Source organism: Semicossyphus pulcher, unplaced genomic scaffold, assembly GCF_022749685.1.
Source record: "Semicossyphus pulcher isolate SPU_LCO1_2020_fin unplaced genomic scaffold, fSemPul1.0.p SCAF_9, whole genome shotgun sequence".
Lineage (NCBI taxonomy): Eukaryota > Metazoa > Chordata > Actinopteri > Labriformes > Labridae > Semicossyphus > Semicossyphus pulcher.
Window position 1 is genome coordinate 11,306,320 of NW_027211770.1, and position 15,172 is coordinate 11,321,491.

Sequence of the window (15,172 nt, forward strand, 5' to 3'; positions counted from 1 at the left end):
TGTGTTCCTTTGAGCATCTGCTCTTACTGGGAGCTCAGCAGCTGGAGGGAGCGGTGAGGGAGTGTATTTCCTCTGTGCAAACCAGGCATATCCAAAACGATAGCACAAGACATTGAAGATTTTTCACGTTGTACTTGCATTGCTTTATGTAGCTGGGAGGTTTTTGCCCTGAGAGTTATCATATAAATTAATAGAATGGTTTACTGCAGGTAGATACAAATGTACCCATTGCGGTAAGTCCTCTGTAAGGTGTCATTAAGCCTTTATTTACTGTTGATTGCAGATCATGTTTCACTTCCCCTGCCAAGCTTTGCTGTTCTGACAACAGTATATTCACCACTGCTGGTCTTAAATTTGTAACATCACTCCTGTGCTGCCAGGAGCATCCGAGCAACTTCTGGATCGGTACAGCTTTATTGTCACTATCTATTTTCTTTTAGACTTCTTGCAGAAATCTTTGCAGATAATTTGCTGCTCGCTCTACAGGAAACATGGAGACATTTTCCTCTAAATAGTTCAGCTACCTGAAGGCGGCTCTTTTTCATTCTGCTCGCATATTGGTGTCATTAGCATTTTATCAATGACACTACGGGAGAAAGGTCAACTTTTGTGTGAAAATCAATTACCTTTTAACTCTCCTCTACGAGCTGCCATCATCTCCCCTTGTGATGGATTATTTGGATTAAAAATATCAGTATTTAAAAATCGCACTCAGATTGTCAGTAAGTCAAAAATAGACATGCAACAGCCGATAATCTGTCTGACAGGTGTATTTCTCTCCATGCATTCACTTGAATGAAAATTAGATGTGAACAGCAAGAACCAGTGGTGTAATCAAAACAAGGAGAAATCAAATGTCAAGTAGGGTTACTAATGTATTTCTTATATCTGAAATAGTCACCCAGAGAAAAGGTCCCCCCTCTCCTTTGTTTTTCCTCATCCTTCTTTTCCTGTCTCTTCCTTTTTCTCTCACTGCCACTTTCATTTCTTTCATTTTGCTTTTGACTGCCTGCCCCTTAGGTGGATCTACGGTAAATGCCAAAGAAATTACGTAGAAAAACAAACCTTAAACATGACTGAACACACACACACACACACACACACACACACACACACACACACACACACACACACACACACACATACACACAGACAAGGACTCGTGGGGGGACTTGTACAGAGCCAAAATAACAAGTTAACACATTGTCTCTTTTTAACCAATGAGCCCATTTTGGCACATGGGGCTCAACTGCATCACGCTGTCTTTCCGCCTGTCCCAAGCCTCTGTTTAATAGCTAGAATGGCATTGTGCGCATTGACTGCTGTGTGACAGGGCGCGGTGCAGGCATTGCAAGGCAATAGAAAAAAGCCGTAGCTGGTCAGCCAGACAAATGAGAAGGCCCCTGGCAGCTTTAAATCTCCATGATTATAAAGAGTCCCTGATGCTGCGGCCAGGCGTGAAATAAAACTTCCGATCCAAAACACTGACGCAGACGGCAAGATAGATGTAGTCAGAACACTCGGAGACTCCGGCAGTCACGCAGGCAAGTTATGACAAAGACAACCGTGCATATGACAACACGTGTCTGCACATGTAAAGCACACTTTATCCCCTTCCGGGAATATTTCTCTTCCAATTTCCCTCTCACACAAACCAACATTTGTATGAGAGCACAAACCCAAACAAGAGCCTGCAGAGTCAAAGTAATAAGTTTTTTATTTACCTTTTTAGGGCTGGTCTTCATTTGAGTGCACTGTTGTCTTCCCTGGCACACCGAAGAGGGATGAATGGATGAATTCATCACATTAAGTCTTAATAATTCTGTCCAAGGTTTTAATTTGTGGTTTCTAAATGGACTTCTTCGTTTTTTGAAGTGAATATGAAAAAAGAGGTACACTGCTGAGCAGAAAGCTATGCCGTTAATTGGAGTGAAAACAGATGACATTTATTTTCTTTTACTTGTGACTCTCTCCACTCAGGCTGACTGGGATGAATATTCCAGCACCCATCATCAGCAACAAAAACTGGTTACGGCTGCATTTTGTGACAGAGAGCAACCACCGACACAAAGGCTTCAGGGCTCAGTATCAAGGTAAGACATGATTACTTAATTTGCACATCGTAATAGAGGGCCCCCTACTTGAACGAAAAGGGATCATCGTAGGAAAAGCACACTGTAATTACAAAACATGTTTTTGATCTTTGTTAACTGAATATTAAACAGTTTGATTAATACCCCCTCTGTAGAGGGCATGAGGGCTTTTCTGCTTCAAACCATTGACTTCAAAGGGCCTTGTTAATCAAAATTTGAGCGATAACTACTGTATATACTTTCCACCTTATAAAAGCTCTTGAAGCTCAATAACCCATTACCCTGACATTGTTCTTTGGCAAGACTTTAAAGTCAGAGTATGTGCTGCATATACTATAACATGAAGGCTTAAAGCCTGGCCCCCAGCCAGATATGAAACCTGCAACTTCACCATAAACAGCTCTATAAAAACTTTCAGTAACGTGCATGCGTGGCGACTCACTGGCGTCTAAATGACAGCATAAAATCAATTGCGTTGCATTTCTCATCTATTGCAGAATATTGTTGTCGCTGGTAAAGCAGTTTTTATGCATTTGTTATTTATGATGTAAAGGGCAGATACTTTTAAGCAAGGACAGGCGCTGAGAGCTTTAGTTTTGCAGTTTGCTTTTGAGCATATAACAAGCCTCATCTGGTCACTAAATAGATTCACATCCTAATTGTGTTTATAACAGGTTGAATTAACAAGTTGACCTGCAGTTCAAGTTCAGAGGAGAGCCATTGTCCCGATGTTTTCAATTTCAAATAGCCTTGTTCTTTGCTTGATACTTCATTAATTGCTTTTGGCTAGAGTGTTGATAATTCAAAATTATGACAGCCGCTTGCATCACCTGGCTTTTGTGTGCAATGCCGCCCCCGCCGTGTTTAATTGGACTGTCTTAATGTGTAGCATTGCAGTCCTTAGGCTGCTCTTTGATTCTGCTTGGTTTTGCTCTTTACAAGCTATAACCATTAATCAGCTCTCACCAATAAATGTCCGTCCACTGTTTAATCTGTCTGAGTTAAATGACCAAACAAACATGAGGAACTAATTTTGCTTCATAGAATTAGCAGTGCAAACATTAGGCAGGGATCAGAGCAGTTGGACTCATTCATTTTGAAAAGGATGTTCCCCAGTAGCAATAATATATTTTGATGTTCTTCATAGGACCGAGTATTACCCAGAGAAAGAAAACACTTGTACTGTATCTTCTCACATCTAATACTGTAACTTCTTTTATCTAATGAACTCTTTCTATTGCTCTCGACCAGTGAAAAGCTCTGGAGAGCTTAAATCCAGAGGGGTAAAATTATTACCAGGAAAGGACAACACTAACAAACTGTCTTTGAGTAAGTCTTTTATTTTTCTTATGCAACTGTTTTCATTGTTTTTTGTTTATGTAGGCCTTGCGTTCTGGGTCTTTGTTTACTTCTTGTCTCCTTTTTTTGCTGCATCATTCGGTGAAGGAACTAAGCTACAGTACTAGATTTTGCAGAAGTGCAGTCTCCTTTTCTTTCTGATGACCTCTTTAACCTGCTGTCCCGGACCTCCTGTCCTGACAGAAATGACCCCAGCCAGATCAGGGCTTGTTATGTATATTGCAGCAAAATGTTTCAGTCGGCCAGTATCCCCTCTGCCTCATTCTGTGGTATTTAAGCAATACATCAGAATGACTTACGTTCATGCTCTGTGTGATCTACACACAGCAGTAGTCAAGGTTGAGTGACCATTCACTTGTCAGATGATTTGTGTACACTTCAGGCTGAAGTGAATGCATTTTAATTGCTTGCGGAGCTCCGTCATTAACATAAATCTGAAACACAATTCCCTCTAACTCCACACTGTGCTAAACACTTCAATGATAACAGGTTGTAATCTTTATTACCTTACGTGTGGTAGATTCTGCATTGCATGGAGACATGAATAATGCAGAGGGCTGTAATCTTTTCCGCCAGACAATACTGTATATCATTTAAAAGACTATGAAGAGATGCTTCATATGCCTTGTGGATTCATTGCATATAATTGAAGCCATAACTGTGTTATAACCCGCAACAATTAACTTCAAAGCTAATGAACTTCCTGAAGGAAGTCAAAGAAAGAGAACGAATGTGCGTTAAAACAGAGGGGGCTTTGTGTGTGTTTGGGGGGGTGATGTCTTATTGCAAACATTAAAACAAACTTTAACAATAATTATGATACTACATATTTAATGAATTTCATTTCCTGTGCATGCAGTCTTTTGATTTACAGTTTATAATATGTAGGGGGGTGAGCTTGTTAAAAGTCAGAGCACAGATAAACACTGAGCTGTTTCCCTCTTTACATTCCTAGCACAGTAAAGGATATAGGATATCTGCAAGGCTTTATCTAGTGTTCTTAAACTATTATTATGTATGGAGAGGCTCACTGACTGATTATTGTAGCTCCTGAAATTGATAGTTGGAGGTTATTTAATCCTCTTAGTCCCTGTTGGACCCAGATATATTTCCCTCTATGTTTGTCTAGCTCAGGTAAGAGAGTTGCATTTACCCTTGGCGCTCCCTTTGATATCACAAAACATGTGCTGTGTATTCACAGCAGCGCTGCCAAATAACTGGCAATTGAAAGTCTCTGACATTGAGAGATGAGGTCAATTTGTCTAACTATGTGATCCTGGCTCCAAATTCTGTTGCAAAACAAAACTACTGAACATCCAAACAGACAAAGTTTTATTTTACTACTCCGGTGCTTTTAACTGCAGTGGGTGTTTTCTGAAAGAGTTTGACAGTTAAAGTGTCTCTCTCACAGAGCTCTTGGTCCTTCTCTCTCTCACTCAGTGAATGAAGGAGGAATCAAACAGGTGTCTAATTACTGCCCTGACCCAGGGGAGCCGGAGAATGGCAAACGGAGCGGCTCTGACTTCAGGTGAGCGGGTGCTTCGGCAGCTGGAGTGACGGAGCTCAGATTATTGTAGGGGAGAGGAAATGAGTGGGGCAACATGCTCTCCGTCCAGATGTATTATAATAACATGCAGCACATTCAAAGTATTAGATTATATTAAGTCAATAAACTGTGTGCACATAATCCCACCTGCAGACTTATAATGTTAACATGGATTAAAACTTTGTTCCATTGCTATCACATATCAAAACGTTATACTAGTACAGTCTTTTTCTGCGACGGTTAAATCCACTCTCAGTTCAATGCACAACTGAGCATATTTTTCTTTATCCATTTAAATATGCACCCTCAGTGTCTAAGATCACTCTCCTCTGGGCTCTGTTAGCTTTATATTTCATGTGTGGAATTTAAATACAAACATAATTGAGATGTTTATCAATTCATGTGCAAAAAATGCTCACTGCGTTAAAGGGCATGCTTGTTATTTTTAATCACTGCATATGTACTGCAAGTCTGGATTCTGAGTACAATGATACATTACTGAATATATTCATTCAACTGTATAGAGCACACTGTAAACCTGGAATGAATGACATGAAATAAATAATGAATTTGATTTTTCACCCAGGAGTCATTTTTGGGGAATTGATTGCTTTTTCAGGAGCTAATGGTGTTTGTTATCTTCTCAGCATCGGAGCAACTGCTCAATTTACCTGTGATGAAGACCATGTGCTGCAGGGTTCCAAAACGATTACCTGCCAGCGCGTAGCCGAAGTGTTCGCTGCTTGGAGCGACCACAGACCCGTCTGCAAGGGTGAGTGAGGCTTCTGAAGAGCTAATAAAACAGTTTGATTAAGGCAGTGCCTGTGGATAGGGGCTCTATGCAGATAGAGGAAAGTTCATTTCTGTTAATTATGTATGAAAGCCTCTGCTGCAGCACTCTGCTTCTCTATTCCAAGAGCTCCGGATGTTTTTCTATGTTTCATAATACCTGGAGCACCTTTTAGAATTTGATTAATGGAAATGCAGCTAATAGACCCTCTCTCTACTTGGGCAAACAATATATTACCTTTCTGTCATATTACAATGCAGGAGTTATTACTCTGCCTTCTTAGCATATCTATTGTGAATTTTACATTCCTACTACTGACTTCAAGGTTCTGTCGTGATCATTTACATTGTGTATATAGTATATGAATGTATATTCTTTTAAAAGACCAGGTATATGTTGAATTTGTCCTTTCACTTGATGTGTATATTGTCAGTGTCTTCATATTTATCTTTTTACTCTTGTAGTGAAAACGTGTGGGTCGAATCTACAGGGACCCTCTGGGACTTTTACATCTCCTAACTTCCCCATCCAGTATGAGAGTAACTCCCAGTGTGTGTGGATCATCACCGCCAGCGATCCAAACAAGGTAATACAAATCTTATAACCCTTTCCCAACGAAATTAGTTGACGCAGGTTTTTCAGACGCAGGATGCCAAGGGTCTCTTTTCCCATTACCAGTGAAGTGTACTCCTTTCAGTCTCTTTACTGCTGCGTCACTGTCTGATGCCACAAACGCGCCGGAGACAGGGTTAGTAAACAGTGAAGATGTTACGGTGGTTAGGTCTTTATTGTATCTATTACTCATTCAGTCTGTGTATCAAACTCGGTGCGACAAATTTGGAACAATGTTCGAGCGCTGCCTGGATGGAGACGGGCGGAATTTGTAGCTAAGATGACAAGGAGGAGGGGATGGAGCTTAGCGCATTGACACGGGTTTTGTCTTCCCATCATTGCCGATCAGAGACGAGGTGATAATTACCCGGGTCTACTGCAGAGTCATTTGACCCTGGTCTGAATGCCGATTGTAGCCTTCCCACTAAGCAAAAAAAGCTGTGTGTTAGTGGGTTTGTTGACCAGTGGGAAAAGGGCTTGAGTGTTCTTGGGTTAGGTCTAATGAAAAACTACTGATACTGTTGTCATGTAAAGACCAATGACTCTAGTTGGACAACGCGTCTCCATCTGCTCTCATTGTATGGAATTGATGCCAAAATAGCCCCCGTGATAGGCGCTGCCGTCGTGCAATGGTGATGTCATATGGAGCCAGAGTCTGCGCAGTAGAGATTGGCAGGTGACGCCGCCATAGCCACTTCTTCTAACCAAAACACACACTTAAGACTAGAGGCACGTTGAGGACTATATCAACTGCTATGCTGACTAAAACTGACTAATAATAATAATAATCTAACATGAGAGAAAAAGTGCCATCATTGCAATAAAGCAATAAGTTAAATAATTACTTGACTACCTCACTATTACATCAGAGATCTCTCCCTGCTTGCTGTGTGGAGTATTTTTCCATGCGTTCCCTTCCCGCATACGTATTTATGTATGCATCTATTTTCCAAGGGTTTTCCAAGGTGGGAAAAGGTTAAATAGAATATGCATGTATTTTGACTTAAATCCATTGTTACTGTCCCTCATTAATGTACCGAGCTGCAGTGTATCGCATTTCAGTTCTCACCGGACTACCAATTTGAGCGAGCTGTTGGAGCTGAGCGATTTGCTTCATTCATCTGGGGTAACAGAAATGGAGAGAAATAATGATTGAATGAGACCAGCTTGTCCCCAAGCTGAAGAGGTCAAAGCTGTTTTCCTAATGGTCATTACTGCTCTCCTACATCAAATCTGGCTCTCTATTGGTATTCCAGTAAGTCATATACACAAGGGTGTCAACTCATAAGAACTGGCATACAAGCCGGAGTTGGCACTGAAACTTGGTCCATTAGCGTTATTATGGTAATTATGCTTATGCGTGCATTGTAATGAGGCTGTTACACATGGCTATTGTGCACGCATTGTCCTCCCAATGGCCAAAGAATAAGGATGCTAAGGATGAGCAAGCAGCCCTCATATGTTTGTCATCAACAGACGTGACATTCTGTCATTGCAACATCCTTTCATTCTTCACTAATCCATGTAGACAAAGTGTAGGCTGAGATAATGGGGCTTTATTGTTTACTGTCTCTCTAGTGGACTCAATTTTGCACGATTATTATTGGTGTAAGCTGCTGTTGCCAATTTGATCTGGGAATATGTCATCTTTAGTGAAGTTGTGTTTACTTGTTGAGGGGAAAAAATATGATGAAATGACAGCTGACAAATACGGTAAATCTCAAGGGTGAATGCGGAGAGGCAATTAAAAATGTTGGACTACTAAATTTGCCTTGCCCTGATTGGTTCTGAGTATTTGATTTGTGATGTGAAAAGATGCTGCTGTCAGGTTGTATATTCCTTGAAGGATATTTGTGGCTTCCTTTTTTGCGGACATCAATAGTGTGGCCTGTTAGCCTTCCATTTTCCCTCCCTAAATATCTGTATCTACAGCATTGTTTGATCAGACATGTTGCTGTCTGCTTGCAAGTACGTATAAAACATTTTACACGCTCTTCTTTACATCGCCCTGCCTCTCACACTTTAGCTCTCAGCAGAAACAGTCTCTGAAGGCAAGCTGTTGAAATGAGCAGCCATGGTTTGAATTTCATATAAATGAGATGGTGGGTTATTCGGCAATAAAACTTGTGATTCGATCGGAGTTACTGCGTCTCAGATTTAGAGGGTTTGGCTTCTATAAATGGATACTATGAATAAGATTGACTCTCAGGATAAGCCTCTGGGGGCGGACGGTCGGGCTTTCAGACGTGTAGTTTTGTTTGTACTTATAGAAATCAATAAAACAATGCAGACAGGGAAATTGTTTAACATTTCATCCTATGTATGAACACAAAGTAACTGCAATGTCGACAGAACGGAAAATAAATGCTTCTATAAAAATGTGTCTAAATATTGGTAATGCTCATAAGTGACATTATGTTCCAGGTTATTCAAATAAACTTCGAAGAGTTCGACCTGGAAATTGGGTATGATTCACTAACAATCGGAGATGGAGGGGAAGTCGGTGATTCTAAGACGATAATACAAGTGTGAGTACTACATAAAACACTTGGCTAGACTGTGTATTGTGCCATAATATTGCTCATGCAGTCAAATTTGTTACAAAGCTGGTTAGATCTACATCTTGTTGATTATTTTGTGGACCTTGAATTGATTCAATGACTGCACAATTAAAATGAATTTGCTATAATTATTTTGCAACACCAGTGTATCATCTTATTGTGTTGAATCTTTTTTTTTTTAAACAAACGTGATGCGATGATGTTGAAGAGGTACATTTTGGCACCATAGTGACTCTTCTTGTTGCCCTGTCCGTGCAGGCTGACTGGGAGCTTTGTCCCAGACCTGATAGTCAGCATGTCCCATCAGATGTGGCTTCATCTCCAGTCTGATGAGAGTGTGGGCTCCATCGGCTTCAAGATCAACTATAAAGGTACACAGACTTACTCGCCGATATCATCTCTTTGTCTGTATTCACGCCTGTGTCTGTGACAGTTTGTTCAGGAAACGAAACGAGTCCATCTTACTGTCTGCCTTTCCGTCCTTCTATCTGTCCATCTCTCACTCTCCTCTCTACCGTCTACTAAAAAAGACTTCCTTAACCAGGCTCTCGGGCTGTTCACCTGGACCTTTATAGATAGTGGTAAAGAAAAAATGTAGCTCAAAGTACCTGGCTTGACTTAATCCTCCACTTTTCCCCTCGTTCCCATATTTCCATCCCCTCTTCCTCCTCTCCTCTCCTCCCCCTCCCCCCACAGAAATTGACAAAGAGAGTTGCGGTGACCCTGGTACACCTCTGTACGGCTACCAAGAGGGTAGTGGCTTTTTAAATGGGAATGTTCTGCGCTTTGAGTGCCAGTTTGGATTCGAGCTCATCGGGGAGCGGATGATAACCTGCCAGAACAACAATCAGTGGTCGGCTAATATCCCCATCTGCATCTGTGAGTCCAATACATGCCATTTTTCACGACGGCAAATGAAGCAATTACTTATGTGCTTGGAAAGTTCACAATGACACTAAGCTATTGGAGGATTAATTACAGTGTTGTTAAATGACCATGCAGTGCATTATGTGTAAACAGCAATATGCATAATGTAAAGTGGTAAACTGATAGCAAGCGGGTGCTGTGGGGGTCAGTGTGAAAGAGAAGAAGGTAGGGTATACAATGTTTTACTATGCACATACTTTGGAAAAGGAAACGTTGCATTATACTGCACATTGTCCTCCTCCTGTGAGTTTCTCTATAGCCAACATATATTCATACCAAAAAACTCCTGTGTCTTTAAGTTAACTGTGTCCACTGGGAGAGCGTGCAGTATTCCTGTGCACCTATATTGCTGTATGTCTTTATTTTTTTTACACTCACTTCTCTGCTCCATCCCCCTTACAGTTTCATGTTTCTCTAACTACTCAGCACCCATGGGAGCCGTGCTGAGTCGTGATTGCTGAGCTAGTTATACAGTGCTGACATTGTTCTATACTGTACTTTGTGCCTGATCCTGTCATGGCACAATCCACAGTGCAGACTGTCATTTAACCAGTGAGAAATGTGCACAACAAACTGCCTCACCTGGGATTTTAAAGTGTTTTAATCATTACTAATATATTTTACCCCCCTGTATCACACAGTCCCCTGTTTCTCCAACTTCACCGCTCCCATGGGGACTGTGTTGTCTCCCGACTACCCAGAGGGTTATGGAAACAACCTCAACTGTGTGTGGCTGATTATCTCTGAGTCTGGCACCAGAATCCACCTGGCCTTCAATGACTTTGACCTGGAGCCTCCCTATGACTTCCTTACTATCAAAGATGGAGACCAGTCAGGAGCTACAATTCTTGGACGCTTCTCAGGGGCTGAAGTTCCCTCCCACCTGACGTCCAACAGCAACGTGCTGCAGCTGGAGTTTCAGGCTGATCACTCCATGTCCGGGCGAGGGTTCAACATTACCTATAGCAGTAAGAGCCTGTTGGATCATTTTAATTTGGGATGCACAATATTATCGGCACATTATCGGTATCTGCAGATAATTGAAAATGACATCGGCAGATATGTAATTTTTCTTCCGATATTTCCGCCGATAAAATAATGCTTTAATTATGCCTAAATGCTCGATATTAATTCTAAAGTGTGAGTGCGCACTGCCTGCGCAAAGTTGTCAACAATATACAAATAAAGACTAAAAAGTCACAGAAACTCAAGCCAATGAATAGAAGTTAAACAACTTTCACACCTCTCAACTAGCTAACAGTCAGCTCACATTCCCGTCATTTTACTGGACTTCACATCATACACGCCGAAAATACACTCGTGGCCAAAGCCGACGCTAACAGAGAGTAACGTAAACATCAGTGCAAAATGAAACGTATATATTCATGGACGCACACACGATAAAAAGAGTCTGTCAGCATCACTGATGTCTCCGTGGGTGCAGTAAAGAAGTCCGGGCATGTCTCCCTCACTGCCGTGTTTCCGGGGGATGCTGCATTCAGGTGCGCTCAGAAACGTGAGTGATCAGACACATGACCTTTCATCTCCTTTTATGAAGCGTGAAGAAGGGTGCAATATGTCTGCTTTATGGCAGTTTTTGGCCACTGCAATAAGAGAAGGCATGTTATCAATTCCACTACAGGGGAGACTTGATGTTCTCTGCAATTAGGTGGAAATCACATGCGCCTAATATATCGGTATCCAAATTGGCAATCCACAAAAAGGGTCGGAAAATATAGCCATACGGGATATCGGCAAAAAAATCCAATATCGTGCATCCCTAATTTTTATTCAAACATCATTTCATGGTAACAATATATAAACGAATAATTGCATCCACTGTTTTCATTTTTATGGTTAGGTTTACCCTTTTGAAACTCATAAGCAGTTTGCCAAAAAAAAAGAGTATTATCTAGAGTAAAATGCAAACAAAATAGTAACAAAGTATACTCTTGCCCTCTTGTGCTTCTTAATGAATGCTTAAGCTTTAAGGAACAATGTTTATGCATTATACCCTCAGGGAAGCTTAAGAGCCTTAACAAACTAAAAGCAGCTTTTAGGACCGTGCGTATAGTTCTTACCTCTTGTGCCTCATTGCCTAAAACAAGGCCACCATAAATCTTTCCCTCTTGGTGAAGTCACAACCGGCTCTACAGACAAAGGCCATTGTCACCCTCAGGTGTACAGGGCAGACCTCTGTTAGTGTTTTTTTCTCTCCTACGGACAGTTACATCCATTTCCCTTATCTCCCTCCTCCTCCTCAAAGACCCCATTTCTTATTCACACAAGCGCCTTTGTCACAAGATCTTGTTCTCTTTCTTCTCATTACAAGCTTTCGGGCGTAATGAGTGCCCTGACCCAGGCATACCGCTGAATGCCAGGCGCTTTGGGGATAATTTCCAGCTGGGGAGCTCAATCTCAGTGGTTTGTGAGGAGGGCTTCATCAAGACGCAAGGGGCTGACACCATCACATGCCATCTGGAGGAAGGCAAGGTGATGTGGAGCGGCCTCATCCCCAAATGTGAAGGTACTGAAACGGAAGCTAATAAGTGTGTGGTTGGTGGAGAGATACGTCAACTATAGAGTTAGAAAGAGACAGAACTGAGGGAATTTTGTGTAAAAACTGTGTGGGTTATGTGGAACACGGAGTTCACCCAAACTCGGCTGCTTTTATCTCATCGTATTATTTTCAGGTTTTTGTGTAACCCAAGCCCTATGGTGACTCATCCTATATTTATTTTCTTACAGTGTTTTTCATGTGGGTATAAAAAGATTACTGAGTGATATCATCTTTTAAACAACAACTCTAATACATCTACTTTCCTCCTCCTCTCTCCGTCTCTCTCTCCGTCTCTCTCAGCCTTTTGTCTCTATTTATAACTCTAACTTATATCTTTATCCTATCCATCCCTCCCACCATTTCTCAAACTCTCTGCTCCACCAGCTCCTTGTGGGGGCCACTACTCAGGGCCGTCTGGTGTCATCCTGTCCCCGGGGTGGCCAGGCTACTACAAAGACTCCCTGAGTTGTGAGTGGGTCATTGAGGCCGAGCCGGGAACCTCCATCAAGATCAGCTTTGACAGGTTTGTATGACAAATGCAACAACTCAGCCGTGGAGACAAAAATACACACTCTCACACACCCACACAAAGACATTAAAACTGCACACTATCCCCTCTGTACATTTATCCACATTCTATACACTACGTGAGTACTACTATACTTAATTAATCACAGACACAGGGCTCAATATATACACAAAAACAAAATGTGTAAACTTGCGTGCACATGTGCACAAACGCAGAAGGCGTTCCTTTTGCCCTGGGAGCTTCTGAGTTAGAAACAGAAAGTCAGAGGAGCTGGAGCGCAATCCTGGACCTACTTTCCAAAAATGTCGTAAGCCTCAAGTAATTCTTTATCTCGCTTACTGGCTTCTGCTCACTTCCTCTGAGAACTGCAACGAAAGTACAGACTTGCTTTTAGATCATATTTTATATCAGCGTTTTCTCGGTGTGGACATTAAAATAACTTAACCTGTGTTTCTTCTGGTAATCTTCCCATCTTCTTAGAATTAGCCACATTTTCCTATGCCCAGTTTAGCAGTAGATGGTGGCGTTAAAAGGAGATAACATGATTCTTGGATTCGTTTGTGTTTTTTCCACCATATTGATGGTGATATAACTGCGTGCTGATATCACTTGTTTGATGATGTAGAGACCTGAGGGTTACCATGGATCCATAATCATGTCAGATTTCCAAGAAACCCATTGATCTCATACTATTGCAATAATTGGAACACTTGCAGTGCGAGCGATCTCATCTCATTTTTCTCCTCAGAATTAGACAGTTTTCTCTGTGGGCACAACAGACTAAATGGCTTCAAACTGTCCAACCTGTCAAAGCAAAAGTATTGTTCTGTCTACTCTGCAACTCCCCCCCTCTGCTCTCTTTACTTTTAAGGTTTCAAACTGAGCTCAGTTATGACTTCCTGGAAGTGCATGATGGACCCAACCTGCTGTCTCCTCTGGTTGGCTCGTTTAATGGAACTCAAGTCCCTCAGTTCCTGTTCAGCAGCAGTAACTTTCTGTATCTGCTGTTCACCACGGACAACAGTCGATCAAACAGTGGCTTCAAGATATTCTACGAAGGTAAGAGTTGGCCATTAATGCCTGCATACACTGTCAAACTAACCTGATGAGATATGGAAGCCATTTTTGGGGTGTTGGTTTGCAAGTATTTTCCTTTCCAAAGGATTTAAAGATATTCAATCAAATCTTAACAAGATGTGGAAAAAAGGAAAGAAGAGATGAGACACAAGTCAAAGTATGCCGTGGTTAATGGCAATAGAAATTTAAGTTGGTCTGCCTTTCATTTAAAAATGTAGAGTTGCTGTAATTATATGTCTAAAACAAACTATGTTGAGTATGCGTTTCACTTGAACTGCCAACAAGAGCCACAGTTTAGTCATACACTTAATGAACTTTGGTTCTCAGAATGAAACAGAATTTCTTTTTATTATTTACAAGGGTAAAAATTCAAGAGTGAGACTACAGAATTTTAAACATTAGTTACTTTAAAGGGACACCAAGGTCAACACTGCTATTGAAAGTTTTATGTTGCCAATGATGTGAATTTTTAAGTAAACCTCACACATTTATTCAGCTGAGCGGCAGCTTATAATCCACACTGTTTGCAAGGCATTGTTGCCAGAGGTTGGGGAATGGCTCCTGGGTCAAAAAGCCAGACTTATTTTTTATCACTGCTGCCTATTAAGTATTATTTTGCCGTTAATGTAAACAAACACTGAATGTAAGCAGCAGATTCTTCAGTGAAATTCTGATAATGTCAACAACGGCTCTAAATCCAAGTCCCCAATTCACTTTCACCATCCAAAGCTGTTGTCAGGCACAACAGTAGCCCCAAGTTGAAAGATTATGAGCTTGTGAGGGAAGGTTGCTTTCAAGTGCAAAGAAAATCTGGGCAAGGAGAGGGAACTAATATCTCTTAGAGGTATATAATCAAATACTCCAAGTAACTACAGTCTGGGTAAAATCATCTGCTCTCAGGGGATTTTTGTTACAAACATTTCATTTTCTTTCCACATCATTATTCATGAAGTAATAGTCTTTGAAAAATCTAATAGAAAAATACTCTGGACATATTGTGATCTATTTTCACGATTGTTTGCACTAGCACCATTACCCTTGTCACTCAGATGTGATTCATAAGATAGAGTTTGTTATTATGTCTGCATTATTGACTGAAAGCAGACCACAATTGCCTT

The 15,172-nt window shown here is 41.2% G+C and overlaps 1 protein-coding gene across 3 annotated transcripts in view; it reads left to right on the forward strand.

Moving 5' to 3' along the window:
* The window catches only part of LOC138583571 (CUB and sushi domain-containing protein 3-like), a 231,744-nt gene that overhangs the window by 69,660 nt on the left and 146,912 nt on the right, over positions 1-15,172 (forward strand). For 2 of the 3 annotated variants that reach the window (XM_069655437.1, XM_069655438.1), the window contains exons 6-17: positions 1,981-2,093; positions 3,345-3,422; positions 4,893-4,980; positions 5,646-5,770; positions 6,253-6,374; positions 8,825-8,928; positions 9,220-9,332; positions 9,658-9,840; positions 10,530-10,856; positions 12,221-12,415; positions 12,833-12,971; positions 13,849-14,036. In XM_069655437.1, coding sequence (XP_069511538.1) covers positions 1,981-2,093; positions 3,345-3,422; positions 4,893-4,980; positions 5,646-5,770; positions 6,253-6,374; positions 8,825-8,928; positions 9,220-9,332; positions 9,658-9,840; positions 10,530-10,856; positions 12,221-12,415; positions 12,833-12,971; positions 13,849-14,036 — 1,775 coding nt within the window. The remainder of the gene's footprint in view (positions 1-1,980; positions 2,094-3,344; positions 3,423-4,892; positions 4,981-5,645; positions 5,771-6,252; positions 6,375-8,824; positions 8,929-9,219; positions 9,333-9,657; positions 9,841-10,529; positions 10,857-12,220; positions 12,416-12,832; positions 12,972-13,848; positions 14,037-15,172) is intronic. The other variant, XM_069655439.1, reaches the window with a different exon arrangement.